At 39.2% G+C, this 24149-nt stretch overlaps 2 protein-coding genes across 2 annotated transcripts; one reads left to right on the top strand and one right to left on the bottom strand.

The window, feature by feature from the left end:
• Positions 1-656: 656 nt before the first annotated feature.
• On the top strand, positions 657-8983 carry POMP (proteasome maturation protein). Its single transcript, XM_014251696.2, has 6 exons — positions 657-1129; positions 2032-2129; positions 2901-2961; positions 4930-5031; positions 6747-6840; positions 8490-8983. Exons 1-6 carry the CDS (start codon positions 1043-1045, stop codon positions 8555-8557), a joined length of 510 nt encoding a protein of 169 aa, XP_014107171.1. The 5' UTR covers positions 657-1042; the 3' UTR covers positions 8558-8983.
• Positions 8984-11372: 2389 nt separating this feature from the next.
• On the bottom strand, positions 11373-23935 carry SLC46A3 (solute carrier family 46 member 3). The gene is made up of 5 exons (XM_088052054.1): positions 23586-23935; positions 17574-18443; positions 17077-17160; positions 15475-15631; positions 11373-13906 (listed from the first exon to the last, which is right to left on the bottom strand). The coding sequence occupies exons 1-5, from the start codon at positions 23779-23781 to the stop codon at positions 13819-13821; spliced, it is 1395 nt and encodes a 464-aa protein (XP_087908180.1). The 5' UTR covers positions 23782-23935; the 3' UTR covers positions 11373-13818.
• Between the last annotated feature and the right edge of the window lie 214 nt (positions 23936-24149).

The following is a 24149-nucleotide window of genomic DNA, read 5'->3' as shown; positions in this document are numbered from 1 at the left end:
CAGCTGGGCTTCGCTGGCATGGGAGAACGGCCTGGAGTTTCAGCCTGGAAAAGAAGAGGCTCAGGGGTGACCTTATTGCTCTCTACAGCTGCCTTAAAGGAGGGCGCAGCCAGGTGGGTGTCGGCCGCAACCCAGATAATAAGTGACAGGAGGAAATGGTCACAAGTTTTGTCAGGAGAGGTTTAGGTTAGACATGAGGTGGAATTGCTTCACAAAAAAACCAAGTGATTTAACATCGGAATGGGCTGCCCAGGGAGGTGGTGGAATCACCGTCTCTGGAAGTGTTTAAGGAAGGACTATGTATGGCACTCAGCACCACAGTGTCGCTGACATGGCAATGTTCGGTCACAGGTTGGACTCGCTGTTCTCACAGGGCTTTTCCAACCCAACTGATTTTGTGCTTCTGTGAACAGCGCGCTCAGCCTACAAGACACAGCCCCGCGGGTAAGCGAGCTGTGCCCAAGGCGGGCGGAGGCCGGGACACGAACGGCGATCCCCGCTCCCCTCACACGGGCCCCGCCCCTCAGCGCGCCCATTGCCCCGCGCGGCCCCGCCCCTCGCGCAGTGACGCACGCGGGGGCGGGGCGGAAGTGAGCGGGCGGTGGCGGCGGAAGTGGCTGCGCGTGCCGGGGGCTCAAGATGGTGAGTGCGGGCAGCGGCGGCGCCGGGCGGGCGGGGGTGTTCTTGTGCCGGACCGCACCGAGCCGCACCCGGCTGGTCCTCCCGCCCCGCCGCCGCCAGGTCCCACTCCCCTCACCCTCTCGGCGTTCCCAGGGCCAGCGGGGCCGTGCTGAGTCACGGCGGTCCGGCGCGACCATGGCGGACTCCCTCATGGGCGCGGGGGCCCGGGAGGCGCGAAGGGCGCGTGGCGGCTGTGGTTAAAGCCCTTCCCGGGGACGGGAGCGGGACTTCCAGGCGGAACGGTGGTCCCAGCCTCCGCAGCCTGCGGCTTCGGCGGCGCAGCTCCCGGGGAGGGAAGTCACGCCTCGGCCCTCTGTGGTGGGCAGCGGCGCTGGGAGCGCCTCAGACGGGCCCGGCACTGATGTGGCTGGAGAATTGCGTTTGGGGAGTGTTTCGTGGTTTTCTCCGTGATTTTAACTTTGATCTTCCCTCTTGTCACGTCCCCCAGGTACCGTGTCTGTTTAATGCTTTCATTCACAGCAGTCCCACAAAGGTCTAGTCAGCGCTGAGTTGGTAAATTGGTAGATGCTTTATATGCGTGTAACAACAGGCGCGTTAGGGCTGGCTTACAGCTCTTACGTTACTGAGAGCTCACATGTTGGTACAAAAGATCTTAAGTGTAAGCATGAGTTTTCTGTTGGATCTGCTGGGGCAAACCCTTTCACTGAACTGCTCATCACTGTCACCTTCCAGAGATTATTGCTGTCCCCTCGGCTGTTTATTAGACATTGTCCTATTGGTGGAGCAATTTTTATGAACAATTCTAAAATCATCTTGATAAATTCGGGTAGGTTAGAGTGAAATTAGTGGCCTGGTTACTAGTAAGCAGTACTTAGTAAGTCTGTGGACTTCTGGTAATCCACTACAAGTTGCTGCTTTCCTTTGATCTTTCAGTTAACTGGCACTGCTCAAATACACCTTGTTCTCCTTGTGGCAAGCTCAAACCATGGCTAGATTTGATCTTGTGTCAGTATTAAAATAAATAAAGGAATGCTCCTTTCTGTCTTGTCAGCTGTCAGGACTTGACTGTTTCCTTCCCTGCAGCCAAGGGTGGGAACAAACAGGGTATATTGTGAGTTCAACTTGATGTGGGTCAACCAGGTCCAAAAATGTTGTCAGTACCTTTAGTTTTTATCAGACTCTCTGAAAGAATTTTGTATTAGTGTAGGGTTTATGTATTTGGGTGTTTGTGTGTGTTTTTGTTTTGCCTCTATTCTAAAGAAAGGCTTATCCTTTACTTTGAGCCTTTTTAATTGAGTCTTTGAGCACTTTCTTTCATTTGGCTGGTCTAATGGCCCATACAAAAGTGGTCTGGTTCTGTTGAAGTAATCCTCTTTCTTTTTGTTCCAGAATTCCAGAGGCACTGCTTCTCTGTTGAAGGATAGTATCTCATTTACAGAAGTTTCATCTTCAGGGCTATTTGAAGGTCATGATCTTCTGCGCAGAGGGTACGCTTTACTTTTGCTTGCTGAATTGTTTCATAGGCAGTGTTAAACTTCAGTCTGTATTAAATGTTGGCTTTTTACAGAACTTTTGTGCAAGGTGTGTTGCAACTAGGCATTTGGCTCTGTGATACTTTTCTTTAGAAAAGAAACAGCAAAGTACTTATAATTGTGAAACAGCTGATAGTTTTAATATACATGGATATGAGTGTGCAGTAACACTGTGGGAGATGGTTAATTTCAGCACTGGGACAAAACCCAAAAATAATATAATAAATATAGTTGGAGGAGTTTGCCATTTTTACACAAGCGTGAACTTTCCCTCTCTGTCTTGGATAATGAATCTAAAATAAGTTAATGGAGTTTAAACGTTTAAAATGCCATACAACTGGCATTGGGGGAAAGTGTGTACAATATTCCATTGCAAAAGTGTAAAGACTTCAAAATTAAATGCAGTGTAGCTTGGACATAATTAAATCTGTAATGATTTCATTTATTAATATTTTAATCTCTTTCTGAAAGGAATCAAGGAAGAAAAACACATTCTATTTTGTCAAGCATAAAGGATGTTTGAAATTCTTTTTCTTCTGGTAGTGCTGTGGTTAGAGATTTTACTTTCTGCTTCACTATTAATCTTTTTTTTCTTTCTCTGTAGCTCAGATTTTGCTAGTTGTGTGTCTCTGTGGGCTGGTGTTTGTATCAGATTGGTTTTGGAATGCATCTTAAACCATATCCAAATTAATTTGAAGTTAATGTTTTTTCTTCTTTTTCTTTTAGCTTTACAAGTGTGAAAAGTGAATTGTTGCCCAGCCACCCACTGCAGTTGACAGAAAAGAATGTAAGCATAACATCAAATGTAGCCATCTTCACTCTTAATGAATTGCGAAGTTTGAAGTAACAATGTGGTTATCTGGACTGCTTTGTGAACTAGCCAGTAATGAGCAGGGTCTTTAACAGAATGAAGGTGTTCAACAATAGTAACATTTTATTTATACAAATAACATTGTCAGCAAGTCTGTTTAATATTAATCTCTTATATTTCTCCTTGCTTCAAGTGTGTAAGCAGACTTCCGAGTAGGGACTTGTCTGGTCAGCTTTAGTCATCTAAGAGTGTGTGTGCAGCCACACAGGTAGGCCAGGGGCACGCCTGTCACCTCGTGAAGGCTGATCCTCCCATTTAGTCTGTAGATTTACCATCTATCTTCATTTTCAGATTTTCTATAAATGTCTCAGTCCCATCTAGACATTTTACACCTACAGTTTCTCATAGGTGTTTGCAATCTCATCTGCCTCAGTCATTGCTCATGGACCATTACAAGTAGTCTGTGGAAGGTAGAGGGAGGCCGAGCTTGCTGGTTGAACTGAATGTCTCTGGTGCCTGTTTCCTCAGCACAGAAAATATGATGTATCAAACTGTCCTGAAGCAAAGTTGTTACTTTGATAGAATGTTCCAAATTGCTAAGTTAGACTGTAATGTCTAATGTCTGCGAATTTTAGCCAGTGTTAGTGTTGCCTTGTATTTAAACGATGATGTGAGCTTATTTATAAATACTATAAATGTTTCAGAGCTATTTGTTGATTGATTTTTTTTTTAAAACTCATTGCTGTAACTTAGTTTGTAACTCTGTTCTTGCCATACAAAACCTGTATAATTAAAAGATCCCATGCTAAAGAGACAAAAAAGCACAGAAATAAAACAGGCTGTGTGATCCCCTAATAAATATATGAATCTTCTAAATTATTTCTCCCACGTTTGGTTAATTTTTCTGTAACTTTAAGGCCAGTTTAAGAATTATTTTCATGTACATTTGAATGAGAAAATACTTAACTTAGCCTGAGATTGTTATGGTTTTTTTTCTGCTATAATGTTAAAAAGGTTTCTCAGGTAGCACTGGTAGAAACCAAATGTTTCTCCTATCCAAAAATTCTTACCTCTATAAAATAAAAGAAATGGAAAAATAATTATTAGGATTAGGATGAGGCATATAAATAGTATTTTCTGCTAAATTTTGAAAAACATTCAATATAGATTGTTACAAAGAAAATGTTTGTTATGTCTTTGACTTGTATTTTTCTGTTGGCTTTTGAGATCCCTTCTCATAAATATATTCTCATAATAATAGGCTTTTGTCATGGTGATGGAGTACAGGTTTTAAAATTAGAGATTTGAATTTTTTTGATTATTTAAGCTTAAGTTTAACATTAAGTATAACTTACTTCTTTGTACTCCAGTATACATGAGTGAGAACTTTATTTTAAAAAAGTCTCTACTAAATAGATTGTCTTACTGATAAGTTTGAAAGCAGTTGGGAAAAATATGAGTTTTCATTTATTTTTCACAATCATAAGGAGTGCATGAGGTGCTCTGTTTTCCTGATTGATTAGAAAATAAGTATATCAAGTGTTTTCAAGTAGTCTTTGATGACTAATTAATGACATCAAATTGGCTTTTGTGATCTTCAGACTGGACTGAGTTTCCTAGTCATCCAGACAATAATGTAGTAAAGTAGTGCAAAACTATACCACTTGGTGGTGTTGCACCTTCTGATTATCAAAAGTAACAAAATAAAATTTCTGCTATTAACTTGAAATAAAATCCAGCAAAAAACCAATTTCATCTTCATAGAACAAATCTTATTGCATCACTTTCTTTCCCGAACACTTGAGACATGTTTGATGGTATCACTGAATTTTTACACACAAATTTAATAAGCAGGTTCTTTTAAGTAGGATGTCACAAATTTCTTCTATGGCTGTACTTTAAAGTAACTTTTTATAAAATAAAAATCAATACTGTTTGTGACAGTTCCAGTTAAATCAAGATAAAACAAACTTTGCCACGCTGAGAAACATCCAAGGAATCCATGCACCTTTAAAGCTGCAGATGGAATTCAGAGCAGTGAAACAGGTAGGCATTTATATCCAACTGGTATAACTTAAGCCATTTGAAAAAATGTTTACCTTGAAACATGCTTTCAGAGACACATCTTTCTTTGTTGAGATACCTTATGTTTCTTAAAGAAATTAATTCACTGTTAAAAAACTGCTGTTAAAAATGATGAACTAAACAGTGCAATTACTAATTTTTAGAGCAGTCAATATGCTAAAGCTTTTTAACTGCTGTTCTTTTTTTGTTGGTTCTTTGGTGAAGTGCTAAGTGTTCTTGCCTTGCTGTGGAATTGCTTCCTGTAAACCTTCAGAGAAAAGCAGGAGGAATTGAGTAACAATTCCTAAAATTAATATTCTCCCCTGCAGAACGTATGACCTTCGCAGGAAGGAGTCTCTGCAGCTGTAGGGTAAAGAGACTCAGGGGTCTGAAGCAGGTAGTGATTTGGGAGTAGATGTAGAGGTAATGTGAAACCTGATACATAGAGTTTGCTATGCGCTTATTGTTCCTCAGCCTTTGTTGTAAGATCAAGGGAGGTCTACAGGGAGTTAAGTTCAAAGGCTTTAACTCTTAATTGAGAAGCTGAGTCTGTTGCCTTTTCCTTCTTTTTCCTAGGATTGAGGGTAGCTGGAGAAGGGGAAACATAGAAGGCTCATTGATAATATTAAACTTTTTTGTCTTGAGGGTTGTCAGGCTACTAAGAGTAGGTTTTCCAAGTGAGTTAGAGCAATTTTGTACTCACAGTGATAAGTTGCTGCTAAATCATACTGAGCTGCATTAAGCTTGGCAGAAGTTACTTCTCCTGAAGATGTGAAAGTCAGGATGTAAGATATGAAAACATCCCTTGGTCTCAGCTGTGCTGTCTTGAGGAATCTTTTTCCTAACTAACCTGAAACAGGTTGCATATTGCAGAGAATGAGGGAGGTGAGGATATCCTGTTAGTCTGTCTCCAGAGGTGGTTTTGGGAGATGGGTGGGGGAAATAGGGTGATTAGAAGGATTTTCGCTTCCAGATTAATTTTGGGTATTCAAGTTTTCTTGCTGTTTAACTGAAGTATCTCTAGTAGTAGTGAATGCATTCTCAGAATGTTTGTGCTCTGAAATCTATGTGTACCACTTGGATTTTTTTTGGAAATACTGAGTGAAGGGTACAGAAGACTGTTGAAAGTAACTGGGAGTGGACTTGAAGCTTAAGAATAGGTTGAGATTTGAGATATAATTATGATTTAGATTAATTAAAAGTAGGATTATGTTTAAATGTGAAAGTCAATATAGCTCTTTCACTTGCATTCCTGACATTAGGAGGCTTAGAATGTCGTTTCCAAACTATAATACTTCAGTTGCCCAGTACTGACCTCAGGGTGTGGAGGTTTGCAGTGAACCTCCCCAAATTTATGAGAGGAGCTTTACAGAGGAGACTTCATTATTTTATTTTATTATTTATTATTTTATTTATGAAAGTATTTAATTATAAGTATTTAAAGTGCAGTATTTGCTGTACAACCAACACCGCAGTGAAAACTGAAAATCTGTCAGAAGGATGTTCTTTTCAAACAGATAACCAAAAGAAGATGGTCATGTTTGCATGTCTTTGTGTGCCAGTAGTTCTCTTATTCCAGTCTTGTTTTTTCTGCCTGTTGATTTTTCTCAGTCACTTCAGACTGAGAAATCCAAGTATGAACCCTTTCTATTTCAGACTTGCAGAAACTTGAACTCTTGCTTGAACTCTTTTTACAGGTCCAGCGTCTACCATTTCTTCACAGCTCAAACATGGCAATGGATATTTTGAGGGGAAATGATGAATGCATTGGTTTTGAGGATATCCTTAATGGTAAATACATTCCGGCTTTAATGTTATGGAAACATTTAAAGTTAAAATTTGGGAACTGTGAAGTTCTTTGCCTCTACTGAACAAAAGAATTAAACTCCCAAAATACAAAGTACAAAATTAAATCCTAAAAGCAAAGAAGCACTGGGGAAGGAGAAATAAATGTAATTCAGCTGTAAGTTATGTGAAATATTGATCAAGACAGTATTTGCTTGTAGGCTGGGTTTCTAAAGGTGTAGATTATTCACGTAGGTTGCATGCCTCTTTCCTCAGAAATTTCTAAAATACTCATGCAGATTTTGTCAAGCAGAGGTTACAAAGTTTTGTAAGTTCTGTGATTAAGAAGAAATGTTAGAGAAGAGGTACAGAACTAATGAAACAGATACTTAGCAGGGGAAAGGCTCCCTCAGATGAACTCAACAGGCTGCACTTGTGTGGTAGCCTTTGACTATTAGTATGTGTGGAATAGAATAAACCTGGAAAAATGACTTTTGAACAAATTATTTCCAGCTGGTACCTGAGAACATGGAAGGAGGCAGAGAGAGTATTTTGAAGTGGGATTGGAGAATGGAAATAGCTGGGGAGATAGGAAGCTGAAAATAAGACAAATCTGAATCTAAAGGCATGGTGTAAATCTGGGGTTATTTTCTGAGAGAGATAGAGAGAGATAGATAGGGACCCAGGGAAGGAATCTTGGGCTATTGTGGTTCCACAGGAGTAGAGCAATGTCGAACATAATTTGTAGAAATTTGGTTGTTTACCATTGCTCACAACAAGCTGTTAGATTTTTTTTATAGAGTGCTGAGGAGTGAGTGGGTTACAAGTGTTTTTGGTAAGGCTTTATTTATCAGGAAGTGGACTAAATATTTTTGTTATCTCTGGAGGAATCAGAGGCATTAATATGTCTTATTTATTGAAGGAAAACATGATTGATGCACCCATAAAAAAAAATATTTCTTCCAGTCACAACTTGTGTTCTGGCCCTGGGATTGTTTTTTCATTTGCTGTAATTTTTTAAAAATTTTAATTTTTTTGTATAGAAAAGAAGTTCATACTGACTGTATTGGTCTCTCTTGTGTCCTCTCCACATTCCTTGGTAGCCTTTGAGTACAGTAGCTAATGTCAACCATACTTTACAGAATGAAGGAAATCTCAGAGGTATTTAGGGATGTAGAATTTCTGTGAAACTAGGCAGTTGGGTGGAGAAGAGAAATCAGGAGTATGTCCCAGCTAACAGAAGGGAGGACTGTGAGCACCTGTTGTGCAGGGAAGTTGTGTTGCAAAAAGGTGTAGGGCAGCTATGGAGAAAAACTTCAGTCAGACTCGAGTTTTTTCAAATGCTAAACTTGAAATGTAATCCCTTTTGAGATTTGGGCAGTTGGAGTCTGTGCTTATGCAGAACTGGTTGGTTTTACTTGAATATGAATATTTTACTTATGATAAGCTGTTCCACAATGTATATGTTTGTTCTCTGATCAGTGCTTTGGATAGAGGCTTCTGAGTTACGTATCTGCACTCTGCAACACTGTCAAAAATCGGTCAAGTAACTGTTGCACTAAGCATTATAATTAAAAGAGATATTGACCTTCATTAGCTGCTGTCGGTCTTTGTGGCTTGGTAAAGGCCTCATGCTGTCAACTTTCTTTTTCCAGATCCTTCCCAGAGTGAGATTATGGGAGAACCACACATCATGATGGAGCACAAGCTCGGTTTATTGTAACAAAATATACTTCACAAAAATGTTTTGTGTGTCTTTCTAGCGCAGATCTAAGTACATGGTACTAAATTGACACTCACAGTGTTAAGCAGACCTAGTTATCACTTGCCTTCCTTAATGAAAAGGCACATTAAATGTTTAAAGTCCATAAACTGTTCTGTGCTTGTTATCAATCATACAAATGTCCTGTAACTAGGTAGTTTAAATAATGCCTTTTCATAAACTGCTCAGGACAATAGCTTCTTAAATATGGAAATGCTATATATGTATACAAGAAATTAAAAAATACCCAGGCATTTTAAAACTGACTACTGTGGTAAATGCATTTAATGGGGGAAGAGGAAGGTATTTTCCGTTGCATAACTCTTTGTTCATGAAAATTTCCATACACTTTTTAAACTATTGAATAAAAGTTTGCTATAAATGCTATTGCGTTCCAAAATATATTTATTCCTAAATTAAGAATCTCTTATCCATGACCCAGTGTTGTCCCTTTTATTGCAATATCTTTAAGGGTCTTGAATGTCAGCATTGCCATTTACATACATCGTATCCCTCTCTTGACAGCTATTTATGAGTGAGCTATTAAGCTTTTGTGTAGAATTGGAAGTATTGCTGTAATAATGGGCTTAAAGGTCTAGATTTTTTCATGTGTGTCCCTGAGACGATATTTTGGTTTCTGAAAGTAGAAGCAAGTTCCACTTGGGGTTTAAAGAGATGTTTTAAAATCTGTTTGAACATAATTGAAAAGAGTGCTCCCAGGTCTAGGTATTTTATTATTAAGAAGGAATGCAGAATTCTGAAAGTACCTAATTAAACTGGTGCAGTAAGAACATGAAGGTATGGTGGTACAAATACAGAAATAGTTATTTGTGGGTTTACAAAACTCAGATCTTAATTAAGGAAGACTGAGAGATTTATATTTAAATGGACCTTTTAAAGGAGCAGGCCACTGCAAGGGTTTTTGTGTGCCTAAGTGATTTTATTTATTAAATTTGGGGTTGTAACAACTCTTTCCAGTGTCATACGTGTGACAGTGTTATACCAATCCTGCAAGGCAGCTCATACAATGTGGCATATCAGGAAAAAAAGTCTGTGGTTCAAAAAATGTTATCTATTGTCAGATATAAAGAACTGGAAACAGTATTTCTAAAGCAGGAACTATCTTATTTCAGCAGGTTTTAATGACTTGATTAAATGTATTTAGTGTTCTGTTGTATATAGTTTTAGCAAGAATGTTACTATAAACCTCTTTCCACCACAGCAAACATTCCTTGTGCTTTTCATTGGGCTTACAGCTACTACAAATTCCCTACCTTTGTGGGCCAAAGTCTCTAGCTTCTGTCCTGTAAACTTTATAGTGCTTTTATGTGCAAAACATTGCAGCATTTTGGAAACATTAAGATGATAGTATGACTCACTTTAGTGGTGGTCTTATTTGGTTTTATATTTAAACATTTCATTTAAGAAGTGAAGTGTCTAAAATTTTCTTTCACTGGAGACTTGTAAAGGTTAGAGGCTTGTGCTATGCAGTACAAGCTGTTTAATTTATTTGGGTTTTTTTCCTTAGGGAAGTTAAACAGAGGACCAGTAAATTGAACATGCAAGTGTAGACCTACTCCCATTTTTGTTTTCTACAGCTGTCCTCATCTTTCTGTGAGCTGATAGACTTTATTAAAATCAGAGTTGGCTGCTGTTTTATAATTGACAAGTTCCTCTGCAGTTTCATGTAAAGCAAAAGTACTATTGTTATAAAGCAAGCTTGGGGTTCAGTAGGCTTTGTACTGCTCGAGGCTCAGGCCAGAAAAGCTGAGGGATTACATTGCCAGGTCTGGGACAAGTTAAAGGTGCTGGCATGGATTTTTAGGAGGTCTGCCATCTTATCAGCACTGTTCAAGAAAATGGAGCCATCCAACAATCGGGCACAGTTACAGCTCCCCACTTCAGTGTATTGAGCTGGTTGCCCATTCCTAGTGTTGACTGAAAGATAGATGCTGTTACATTTGAGCAAGACTACATTAAGACAATTTACTAGAGTTTCTCATTAGTGCAGTGTAAAACCAGAAGCAGATTAGGAGGCTGCATGCAATTTCTAGGTGGCTTTGTTCAATGACTAGTATACTTCGTAATAATCTTGGGTGAGATCAAGCCACATTCAGAGCCAGGAAGTTGCATTGTTCATTATGTCTGTAAGGAAGCTAATCCTAGGGGTTAGACAGGCTGGAAAGCAAATACTACATGTAAGAGGCCCTTGTGAGAATTTATGCTGTTCGTAGAGAAATGGGAGTCAAGCAGGACCGAGGCAAAAAACTTTTGAGGTAAAAAGGAAGGGTTACATCTCAGTGTTGCAGGGGGTTGGGCTGTGGAGTGGGCTTCCTGCCCCAGCCCATTCTTCCCATTTTGTACAAGCCTCATTCTGTAAAGCAGGTCCTGCATGGAGCAACCCACAGAGGTGGCTAAGTGGGGTGTGCTGGGTACTGGAGCTGGGACAGATCTGGCCTGGGTAAGGGGAGGAAGGCTCTGGCAGGTGCAGCACAAGCTTCCACCATGACTTCTTGCAGGCAGCAGTGCTGTCCCTACTCTGCAATTCCCTTTCTCCTCTTGGTGCCGATGTTCTGGGCAGCATCCTTTCCCCTCCCCGGGTGCAGGAGGGAAGCAAAAGCACATCAGCATATCTTCCTGTTCTTCTGTTTGTTATGACCATAAAAAATAGATGATACCATAGTCCTACTCCTGTGTACACCAAAAATATCAGTCATGCCAGTGGTCATTTGTCAAAACAAAATTTAAAAGCACAAGAACTACACATGCAACAGAGTTTAAAAAAACAAGCTTTATTATTATTATGTCAAAATAATTTGTATTTATACACAAATAAAGAAATTATAAACTTAGAACATTTTGCTTTAATAATCTGATGGGTATTAGTACTTGGTTTCTCAGCTTGCACCGTGCAAGGCATTTTAAAAACACAGTTCATATCCTCCATGTGTTTTGACCTAAATTCATAGCCTAAATGCTCCATCTACCAGAAGCATTTTGCAAACAGCACGTACTTTGTGCAGTTAAATCATAACAAAGCTATTCCTGAGGTGTATGTACTTGTTCTCAGCTGGACTGACACAGCACCGCTGTGGAATGGCTCGCTTTGTTGTAACCTTCCCAGTGCTAGAAAAGGTGTCCACTGACGAAGAGCAAGTGAAAGTACACACCCCTTCTGCATTTGCTTTTTTATTTCCAGGCAGTTTTGTGTGAAATAGTTAATTCCATAAAGCCTTACATAACTGCATAATGAAGAGGCAAGGAAGACAATGTAATGTTTGTGCTAAAATCCTTTACATCAGTGTTTTCTTAATCTCTCTACAAGTACTCATTATGTTTTGGACCCACTGGTTATTGTAGAACTCGGCTCATGTTTCCAGCAAGTTGGCAGTAGCTTGGGCACCTTGAAGGCATTAAGCAGTTTTATTTTCTGGCTCTTGTCTAAACTGCTGAGAGAGAGCTAATGATATTTAATTGCCAACATCACTCTTGGAAGTTCAGGACAGAAGTGGAAGAGCTGGCTAGAGGCACGTTATGTAAATGTCTCTGTTTTCACCTGTGATGAGCAGATAATGGTCTCTTGAATATTGTAAGCTCTCCCTTTAACTTAGTTGAACCTTCTTCCAACCTTCTCTGTGATTATGATACATGGAAAGAATTAAAGAATTCCGTTATAAAGGATCTATAAAAGTATCATCATGATTTGGTATTACTATTTTTTGGTGGAGTACCACTGAGAAGTTCTGTGTGAGTCTCTGTTCATAGGATGGGTATCAGCGGCTGCATGCAGCTCATGGTATGCCTGTCTGCAGTTTTATCCTATGGTGTGTGCATGTGAAGTCATTGTAGATGCTTTCCTAGAGGTTTCATTCCCTAAATGGCAATCACTTTTTTTTTTTTTTTCTTTTTTTGCCTAATCTGTTTTGGGGGAAAAGAGTCATACAGAACTTTGAGAGATCAGAACAGTATTGGCTGTCAAACTCTTAACAAAATCAACAGATGGGAGTGGTCCTTGACATGGTGTTATATTCACACTTCTGCTGTGCTGTGCATTCCAGAACCTAATACTCAGGACAATTCCTACTTAAAGATCTTAAGGGAAAAGGTGAGGAGTCAGTGCTGAAATGGATTCCTAGGTTTGGCAGTCTCACCAGTTTGTGCTGGGGCCCTGGCCATGTCACTTGTCCTCTCTGTTAACTTCTCTTTATGCAACAGAGGATAGTATCTACTATGGAAGGATGTTTTGGATAACATTTGTAAAGTGCTTTGAAGATTAGAAGTGCTGTTCAGGTGTTCATAATTATGTTGCATTCATTGCAAAATGATTAGATTCATGATTCTAATTTTGTCACCTCATTTCAGGGCTGTTAAAAAAATAAAGATCTACAGCTAAGGATGCTATCACAGCTTTTTGCTAAAAGAAATATTTAAGCTTAACTAGAAAACAAGAAATATCTCTGGGACAAAAAAGAGATGTCTGTACGCAGTCCTTAATATATGGAAAATTATAAATGTGCAATATGGCCTCTGCAAAATGTAGGTTTAGCTGAACTTCACACTCTGCAAGATGGAAATTCTCTGACAGTTCTGTGTGAAAATCCATTTCAAGAACTAAGTCACAGGCAAGGTCCACACATCTTATGTTAAACTTACACAAACACTCTGCTAGCTGCAGAACAGTAAGTGAACTTACAGCAGGTGTGAGTACTGCCTCCAGTTTGCTTTCTGAAAAGAACTAGTTTTTAGTTTAGTAATTTTAGACAGTTTGGGGGCTTCAATGTTAAGACAGGGCTTTCAAGATGTACACAGTGGACCACATCCTCAGCTGGCACGAGCTGCAATGACTTCAGCAGAATTGCCAGTGTCCTCTGTGCTGCTAAGCTTATCTCTGTCACCCAGCTTAGAGCGAGTGATACAAGATGTATCACAATCCACAGTTGACATTCTCAAACTTGAGAAAGGGTAAGTGGAAAAAGTATCATCCTACCTTATTTTTTCCTTCATGCTGAAGCAGCATTAATCTCAATTGCCAGCCTATTTCCATAGTTAAGAGCTAGCTTTAGTCAAGTGCTAAAAAGAGACTGGGTATTGAGTGGTACCAATTTAGTGCTTATTGCTGCAGGGCCACTTGGAGATTGTGTTATCTCTGTGGTTTCTGTGTGACATAACGATCTGTGCCACTGCATGTCAGATTAGAAATCCCAAGTATGTGCATCCTTTGTTCAACTATCAGCACTCTCTATGCTGGATACTTCTTCAGGTACCAGCAGAGCCAAGTCCTCCCCATTCCAGCTTGTGCACAGAAGCCAGCTGTAAAACAAAGAAAAGACAGGTATCTTTAGCAGAGATAGTTCAGTGTAGCAGGCTGATTCAGCACCAACAAACACACAGCATAGCTCTGTGGCACAAAGCTGATGATGTCTTAGTGAACAAAAGCAATGACACTATTTGCCCTAATTACAGAAGTCAGACAATATCATTACAGCTGCCTTTGAGCACAGTACTAAACTACTCTGCCTGTTACAAACTGGAACAGCTACCCTTTCTGCTCTCCAGCTGTAACACTGCGTGGCACTCTAAAAAGAAAGGTGCAGAGAAAAGGTATTCAAAGGATCAGACATCTGAAACTAATGACAGAAGGTAAACAAAAACAACTTTCAGAAATTTATGGTATGATGTACTATAGAACTGATTGCAAGATGGACTGGTGGTGAATACCTGATCTTTTCTGCAGTAGAGTTTGCTTTCTTAATAGACACTTTCTCAACTTAACTGAAGATAATATTTAATAGAACAGTACTTACTGTGCCTTTGTTAATATAACTAAATTTCTCAATTACTTTATTACTTTACTGGTAAGTATTCTACTCACACACACACACAAGACCCCTTTGCTTCAATTCCCTCAGGTCTGAGACCCATCACTACCTTAAATTACCATTAGTATAGTTTCCCTGTAAAGACTGTGTGAAGAATTATACTGAAGCAGGAATAGACTTGAAATTATGTGAAATATTCTGAATCTACAGCATTATCACTGATTTAAGATTTCAATCAGTGATAATCAGCTGATGCAGAGATAAATGATGACTAAGGTGAAGTCTAAGTATTAGGAAAAAATATACAAGTCTCCAGCCAGAGTTCCACCCTCTTAAGAAAAACATCTTTTTCCCCAACTGTAAATCTATCTAATGAAAAGTGATTCTTCTGTTACTTCGATTTTTATTTCAGCATCCTAAAAAGAAGTAATTTATACTGGAAATAAAGTGATCTTTGCTTTATGAGTACTCGTGAATGGTATTTCACTGTCCGTATTACTAGATGGTCACTATATATGATTAGATACAACTTCTACAGAAGCCTATTTTTTAAAAGTGCAGAGGTTTATTCTTTTGGGCTTTAAAATCTTTTACAGGTTTTAATGGCACTGGGTCACAAGGTACCCATGACCAAAGACCAGGACAGATAGCTCTCCATTAAACCCAGTGGATGACTGCCATGTTTACAACCCTCATTAGCATCTAGAAGAGCTCAGATTGCAAAATTAAGCTCATGCCTTTCACGTGGTCTGTGGGTAAGGCTTTCCTGGAAGAAAAACCAAGTAAGAATCTCAAACCAAGGGAAGGCACACATGCAGTCAAGGGTATGGTGTATCCCACTGGCAGTACATTCAGGATAGGCTTCAGTTTGGGGGAAATTCACAGCACAGAGCTGAGGGAAGGTAGCTGGACCAGGGACAAGGTGTTAAGCTAGAGCCACTACAGCACACTAGCAGATAGGAAAGTTTGAGAACTACTGCACTAAACTATTCAGCTTCAATTCATGTCAAAATAGAAATTACTGGGAAAGGCAGAAGAACCCTCCTGATCCATACTTACCACAGGACAGACAGTGGAATTAGACAAAGGCCTGCTGATAGGAGGAAGCTAAAGCCTGAAAACCATGCAACAGTAGTTGCATAGAGAATATTAAAAACTGAAATTGACATAGTGCCGGTCACAACTTCTAAACAGGCAATACAAGCAAACACAGCACCTGCCAAAAATAAATGGGTGAATTACAAACAAAACACAATAAAGTCTCTTCAAAGTACTGAAGTTTTTAAACATGGTTCAAAAGATATATCTGTTGACAGTATTTTTGCAACTATGCAAGTTACAAGCACAAGTGGATCATACTTTGCTATGGACATGTCTTCTGTGGCAACTTCTACAAAATGCTAGTTCTTTTAAATGAACAAAAAACCAACAAATAACAGATTTTGTTGATGAAAACTATTTTTACTATTATTCTGTCACCATGCCTACTTTCTTGCATTTGCTTATCACATGACGTTTAACCTATTCATCCTCACTAACCATATTTTGCACATCTCCATTCTTTACCCCTTCCAGTTCTCTTCTTCATTCTTACTTTTCCCTTTCTTGTTTCTTCCTTCTCTAATCTTTACTTTTATATGTGGAAAAGATTGATTCAACAAGGACTGCAGGTTCAGCTTAAAACCACTGCCTTCTCATTTTTGAAAAGAAATAAGCACCATTTTTTTGTACTGAACTACCCTTTTAGGTGGCAATCTATCCCATCCATGTCTTGTGGAACACATTTTCCCAAGCTGCATTCATAGTCCCAGGACCACAACCAAAATCACACAAGGTAAGCAGAAAAGGATGACAAGATACAACCTGACTCCTGCATCAAACTACTCAAGTAGCCAAAGCCCTGAGGAATGCCAAGAAACTCAATACCAGAGGTGTATTTCAGCACAGCTAGTACAAAGAGATCTTTGTTTTAGTGTGTGAAGATTAATCTTTTAAAAAATAAATCAGCTCAGGAATATATTTCTAGAAAGTATGTATTTCCCAAAATCCAGAAAATACACACTCCCCAAAAGCAAAATATGGGATAATAGAGCCATATTTTGAGGCCTGACATGCTTTTTTCTGTGTTCCATAAGGAAAGGATGTTGAGAAGTATTATGTTACATTTCTTGGGACATATTTAGAAGCCACAGGCCTGAAGTTGGGTTCCTGCTCCATAGCTGACGATCCAAGTCTAATAGTTTCCAAATGCTATGAAGATTGACCACCTACTGCTTACCTTTCTAAATTAGTGAGAAATTGACTAAATAACAGAAACATCTTTGTCTGCATGCCAAAATCTTGTGCATATAGAAGCCCTTGTGAAATCACACTTGCATAAATCTTGAGCATTCTTCTGCTTCAAGGTCCCCATGGTCTTTAATTTAAGAACAGTATTTTGTTTGAGAGTTGAAACTTGCAGTAGTTTTTAACACAATGTTGTTTGTATTAAATTCAGAACCAGGAGCCATTAATGTCAAGATACAGGCTCATATTATACACAACTTGAAAGAAAAGCAATCTTAAAATACTAATACAGATCTGTTTGTTTAAAGGTAATCTTATTGCATCTCTGTTCTGAAGCACCATATATTTTTATTGTTTAAAAACAATTCTACTTACCCTGTTCACCAGGGAGAACCACTTTTGACAGCATGGATCGGAGAACAGGAATAGGCATAAAGCAGAACAAAGATGGCACTCTCACTGTGAAGCAGGCATGAGACATTGAAGTAATTAAATTCCAGGATTTTACAAATATATTGCAACTGTATTAGTTATATACTTCTGAAGACTTAGTTCCTCAAATAGTAAAAGGCAACATAGAAGTTACACTAGATGTTCACAGAGACACAATTATCCAAGAACAGAGAAATTAATAAATCAAATATATTTCTACGTCACTAAAACCTAATCATAAGCAAGTAATTCCATTGTTTCTCCACACAGTTCAACTTTTAATCAAATCCTAGATCAGTCTGATCAACCATTTATATTTTACCTCTCTATGACCCTTTCAAGGTGGCATGTTCAATATCCAACACCTGCATTCACTACAGATAACACAGCAGTACTTTCATATACATTGTTGACTGTGGAACAACTGATTCTGAACTCACCTAAAAACATGAGCAGGGTAGTTTTGGCAAAGGCAGCCATGATCATTCCTCCAATGTAAGAAAACATCCCAATAAAGACAATATAAATGTCTTTGAGACATTTGGAAAATAAGTAAACTCCCAAAAAGCTGGTCAGCGAGACAGAAGTGAATGCAGCTGCTCCATATCCAATGTATACTTCATTCCAGCAGAGCGGCTCATCCAGTTCATACAGTGTAAAAAGTGAACTCCCACCCAGCAGAGTAAACAAATAAGTCATAAATGTAAAAAGTAACACGATTATTAAAATTCTCTTTTTATAAGGGGCAGTTTTAAAAAGCATGTACACTCCAGAAAATGTCTCCCTAAGAAGTTCTTTCCAGGATACTGGTGCTTCATGCTGGAATTGAGATACACCTACAGTATCTTCCAGAAAAAATACAATATAGATGATATTAATGACATGGAGCAGAGATGCTATCACAAATGTCCATGCAAAGCCTATTCCTCTCAGAAAGTAGCCAGATGACAGACCTGCCAATCCAGATACAACTCCAAAAATCAAATCCACTACAGCTATTCGTGTTGTTTTCTGCTTCTCATCATGACACTCCTCTGCTATGTAAGCAAAGCCTCCTCCAAGGAAAGTTGCTATACTTCCAAACAGTCCAGTAATAAATGCGACTGCAAATAGGACAGAGAGTGACAAGGAAAAATATGATATTGCAGTGAAGCTAATACCAGAAATCAAAGCTCCCATTGATGGTAAAACTAAAGACCTTTTGTGTCCCTGGCGATCCCCATTAGCTACAATGACAAAGGCAACTGTAAGGCTGGGAATGGCCCTAGTTAAGTCCAACTGCATATTAAAAACAGAGGCTTTTTCTTGAACTTCCTGCAAAGAGAAAATAAAAATAATTGTAAATATTATAGTATATTGAGGAAAAAAACCTGTAACAATATTACATACATAAATATTAGTATGCAATATAATGAGTATCATTGTACATGTTTATAGATTATAAATTATACTATTATAAAACATAATACATGCAATGTAGTTTTATAAGATTATATGATGTTATGATATACTAGTCTATAATAAAATATGTTGCATATTCAAACTTTTGTAATTCAATCTTCAATATTCTTCAAATGTTCCCTGTTACATTTTAACCCAAAACTTAATGCTTGAGACACAGTCTTACTTGTACTGTTGACAAACTTTCAATGCAGACAAGAGAACAATCCTTTTGAACATGCACTTACAAGAGCTGTAAGTATTGTTACTGCAAGTATCTCCTTTAATATAGGGTACGGCAATAGGGCACTGGGCTATTTTAATGCTGCTCAGAAATCTGTAGTAAGCCAGTCATCGATTAAGGAACACACCCCATACTCCCTCCTCACAGGAGATCATTTTTCCTCCCAGATAATTCTACTGAGGGGGTTACAACAAACAATTAATGGACTGGAGCACACTATACAGGTAAACAGGTCATGATTCACTCTAACATCCCACTGTACAATCTTACTACTGTTACTACTACAAACAACAGTAACAACCAAAAATGTGAAATACAGCTTTAAATATTATACTGACTCACAGGTATGTGAATTAATGGATTTTGCAAACACTGTAAAGTTCTGGATTCTGAAATTGTCCAGATCAGTGATGTCTCTACAGATACACCACAGCACATATTCACATAAGGAAGAGCAGCTAACACTATAAACTGTAAACACCCATGATGGGGAAAATTTCAGAGTTCTTTTTAACAGAAGTAAAAAAATCAAATGTAACTGAAAAACAACAGAGCAGGAATAGCTGTTAGAAAAAAAGAACTGAAGAATTAAATTAAATTTTAATTAAATTTAATTTAGTTTAATTTAAAAACTGAAGAATGTTTAATTTAAAAAAAAATTGTTATGAAGCCAGTTGCTAATGAACACTCATCAATCTAATTCAGATCTTGTTTTTAATGCATAGATGCAGACCTGACACGAGAGCAGCCACAACAGTCCTTTCAAATACAACCACCTGATCTGACAGAAGAACCACCTGATTGGACAACAGGGGAAAAGGAAGCAACTTTATTCATACAAACCCTTTATACTAGCTAAGATAAAGTTTCAGATGCAAAGAGTAAAGTCATGCTGAAGGTCTTCTCGGAGTTTTCTGAGGCATAACACTGACTTGGGCGGGTATTGTGCTCTTCAGTCAGCAACAGGTAGAGTTGTGCAAGCCTGCCCACACCATTCTCAGCCTGTATTCAAGCCATCCATACTCCACGTTTCAGGTGTCTCCTCTGTAGCTAACATAATCCTGACTGAGTGCATCCATAATGATGAAAAAACCCTAAAACTTACAGGGCAATTTTGAAAGCTGCTGAATGCTTTATAAATTCACATTTATATTTACAAGCAGAGACAATGAGTTTTTAGTTCAGTCTCTTCCTTGCTTATAAGAACCAGGTTTTATTACAAGACAAAAATTTAACTGATTCTGGGGTTCTTAAGGAAATCCTTCAAGATGCCCAGCACTCCAAAGTCTTTTGCTCCCTCCCCTTATGGTGTCTGACTGCCTTAGCATTCATGACATCCAGTCCACTGGCCAGCAGTGCTGTTACCCTGGAAGGGTCAAAACCATGAAGACTGAGCAAACTGAGATGGAAAATGTTATTCTGATCTTTAAACTCCTCTGCTGCTGACAAAGAGAACTCTATATAGTTGAAGACATTGCTTCTTTACTAGGATTGTCTTTTTCAAAGACATGAGCATCAAACAAATGCTACTACATTAAAAATAAAATTAAATGTTAATATGTATAATCTCAATCCACTTTAACCACATAATACAAAGATTATTGCCAGACCATAATGGAATGTAGATCTGAAAGAATTAAAAAAACCCATAACTTGGGTGTCCCTGTTCTTTCAGCAACAGAAAAAACATGGCTACACATCCAGGTACCTCACATGACCATGAACTTACTGAGATAAAAAAACTTGATGTCTGCTGAAAATAAGACTACAGACATAAGTACAGGGAAAATCCATTAAGAGTGTAAGGCATGCAACTTCCCACTCTATGGTTTTATAAAGCCAAAGGAAAAAAATATGGAAAATCATAGGTCAAACCTTCAGCTGCCTAAAAATCACATAACTCCATTAAATAATCAATGGAGCTACATATATTTGAAGAGAAAGGTCTAAGTTTTTTAATCTGCAAATTTCCTCTGCTCTGAAAAATTACTCATGGTAGACAGAAATAGATATTAAAATCGCCTGTTTCAAAATTAAAAGAACAAAAATGAAGAAGCAAGTAACTTAAAAGTTAAGAAGCAAGTAACTATATAAGGGTTAAATTAAGAGAGAAGTGTAGCACCTGAGACTGAACAATATAAAGTACATGATAAACACACAGACTCATAAGATAAAGTATTACTGAGTAGCAAGGAGAAAGGAATGGATTGTATAATAAATCAATGGGATGATAAATAATGTTTAATGATGAATAATATAACTCTTTCTGAGATAGTAAAAAAAGGATTATCCAAGCCAGTGATCAGAGTGCTTCAGTTTATATTCAAATTACCTTTAAACTCACTTTATTATAATTTTTCAAATTGTAAAAAATAATTAATCTATATTTTGCAAAGATGAACCATTTTGAATTATTTTCTACCTCCACAGGCTCCAAATTATTTTTGTCTTCAATTTCCTTTTACATTTTGCTTTGAAACAGGTGAAATTAGAATAAAGCTTCTTCATTCTCAGAACGTAAGGATTTACACTAAATTAACTGTTAAGAGAGCTGTTCTTTTAAACATTAATGCCAAACAGAGCCTTACAGCAAAAGTTACAACATCTATAAACCTAATTCAGTTAGGAAGGTCTTGGAAAATCTGGAACACCTACTTCAGACTTCCTCGCGAAAGGGTTTGGAATTAAGTTACTGGCTCTACTCTTTGGCCCATACACAGGACTATTACTCAGCACAGAGGCCCATTTGCACTTAAATTAATGCATGTTTTGAACACTTAAATTGTTATGCTATGGTAACTAGTGTGGTATAAAAATGCAGCAAGGCATCCAGACAAGAGTGTAATTGTTTAAAAGCTCATGCTCTACTGGCAATTGCTGAAATGCAGGGAATGGAAGTTTGGCAGGAAAGGGAAACTAAGAAGTTCTGTTGGCCATTATTCAACTGCTGTCTTGAAGAACTCATGTTCTCAAATACCAAATTAACTATAATTCGTAAACAAAAGACCTGTATAGTGTGAATGTGCCATCACATCAGAGATGCTAAATGAACTTCAGCTGAAATTAAGCATTCAGCTTCAGTGTTCTGCGAAAAGAAAGTCTTACATCTTGAACCATAAGTGATGGCAATTTGAAAAACAGGTTTAATTTGAGGGGGTTGTGAAATGCAAAGATGTGTTTGAAATGTAGATTTCTTGATGGCCTTTGCAATTAGAATTGCATGCTTAGAGAAAATGGCCAGACACAGCATCAAGTGGGGAGCCAATACTAAAGAAAATACTTTTTGGGAGGAACGCAAGCATTCCTCTGACAATGACTGGGAATTGCCTCCGTGGGTCAGCCCAGACCATGGACCAAAATTCTAGTGACCTTTTTACTTTCACATTCTTTCTACTAAGACCAGCTTCTGTCACATGACAAAGAACATACGCCATACTAAAATTCCTGAATTATTTCTTTGATCACCTTCACTGGAAGCATGTACCATTAATACTCTTCTTTTATATAAGGCAAATGAGGCAGATAAGCTCAGGTGTTCTGTCTTGCACATATGCAGTACATCAAAGATTCAAATATGGGATGTGAACAAAAATTTTCAAGTACCACCTTTTCAGCAGTGTAAGGGAATGCCAGCTGTTTCTGTAACCCAAACTTCTGTGTAATTTATTCGTTGAATCAATTACTTTTCTGACCCTACAGTGGTTTCATCTTTATCCAACCCATCTACCAGTTGTTGTTGACAAGTATGGTCCTATTGCACCTCTTCTGAAAATATGTTCCCTCTGCTATTCCCGTGCTAGACACAGAAATCATGTGGCCACTGAGTGTACCAGAGCAGTGTACTGCTTCAGAAAAAAAAAAAAAACAACAACATTCAAAAAGCAACAACCCTGAAACAAGAGATGAGCTTTCTGTTGAATCAGTGCCCCACTCAAATGCAAACCATAACCTGTAACTGCAGAACTGTGAGATAAAACACATGGGGTGAGAGGGGAAAAGGAAATGGAGAATGACCATCTCTTCTGCTGGCAGCTCACAGTTAGCTCCGTTTAAGCGTAGCATTAAAACTGCACTGGAAGTGCAGTGGAAGAGGTTCCAGTCAATAACTAGCTATCCATCCAGCAGACTGAACTATGGAAAAGTGCTAAAAATGTAACTGACCATGGGAACCTGTCATCTTGATGTCCTTGCAATCCAGAAAGGCAGACTAGTACTCGGAATGGCAAGCCATCGACTGTATTTGATCACGCAAAGGTCAGTTAATTTTTTTTCCACGTTTTAAAACCACAAAAATTTTCATTTCCCCTGTTCCTCGTTCTTGTAATTCCTCTGAAATACATGCATTTTAAGTTAGATGCTATTCCCCAAAATTACAGGGCATTTGTCAGGCTTCACATGGTTATAAAGGACAGTAGGAGCCACAGAGACAACGGGTGGCTCACAAACACTCCAATGGTCGTGGGAGGAGCCTCCAGCCGTACCCGAGGTAATGTCAGCCCAGTGCTAATTCGGTCCACATTCTCTCAGACGGTTTTCAACTTCCGCTAAAATACCAATTTGTCTCAGTATCTTCCTGGAGACAAATTTTTCTTTAAAGCGCTATCACTACCCACAGCATAACATTAGAGCGAGGAGACAGCGAAGTGAGAGCAGGCTACAAAACTACGGCTTTCCGGAGAATTAAAGGTTAAGGTTATAAAACAGGTTATTCTGAGGCAGCACCTCCTGGCTGCAAGTTTATTTACAATTATTATTCCTCCCCCGCCACTTGCCTTCTGTTTGATATAAGCCGGGCTGCTCTTATTCTGCTCGCAGTGACTGACATTGTCGTCGCTCACGAAAGTGGAGTTGTACTCCTGCTCCCACAGCCGCCGGTAGATGAACTGCTGCACCAGCGGGCTCGTCAGGGAAGACGCAAAAATGTAGATGAAAATGACGGGCTCCACGCACAGAACCTTCCTCATTTCTGGCTCTGGGCTTCGAACCCTGCGGCAGAAAGCAAACCGCAAGCGCTCCCGCGGTGAAAGCGGAACAGCCGAGCTGACAGCCCCATGCGCGGAAGAGCGCTCCCCCAGCCCCGTCCCGGAGCGCCCCCGCCCCGCCGGGCCCGTCCCGCAGCTCCGTGACACCGGGGGGCGGGACGGGGCTGGCCGCGTCCCTCCGCGGAGGAGCGTCCCCCGCCCTCCGTCACCGCCCCTCGGCCGCTGCCGCCGGCAGGACGAGGCCGGGTGCCGCCATCTCGGCCCGGTGTCCCTGTGGGCCCGCCGTGCCCGCCGGTGTCACCGCCGCGGGGCCTGTGCCCTGCTGCCGGAGGTCGGGACACACGGACGCC

The sequence above is a fragment of the Pseudopodoces humilis genome, chromosome 2 (assembly GCF_049639895.1).
Source record: "Pseudopodoces humilis isolate 2021_Gansu_Grassland_sample_001 chromosome 2, ASM4963989v1, whole genome shotgun sequence".
Lineage (NCBI taxonomy): Eukaryota > Metazoa > Chordata > Aves > Passeriformes > Paridae > Pseudopodoces > Pseudopodoces humilis.
This window is presented reverse-complemented; position numbering and strand designations above follow the sequence as displayed.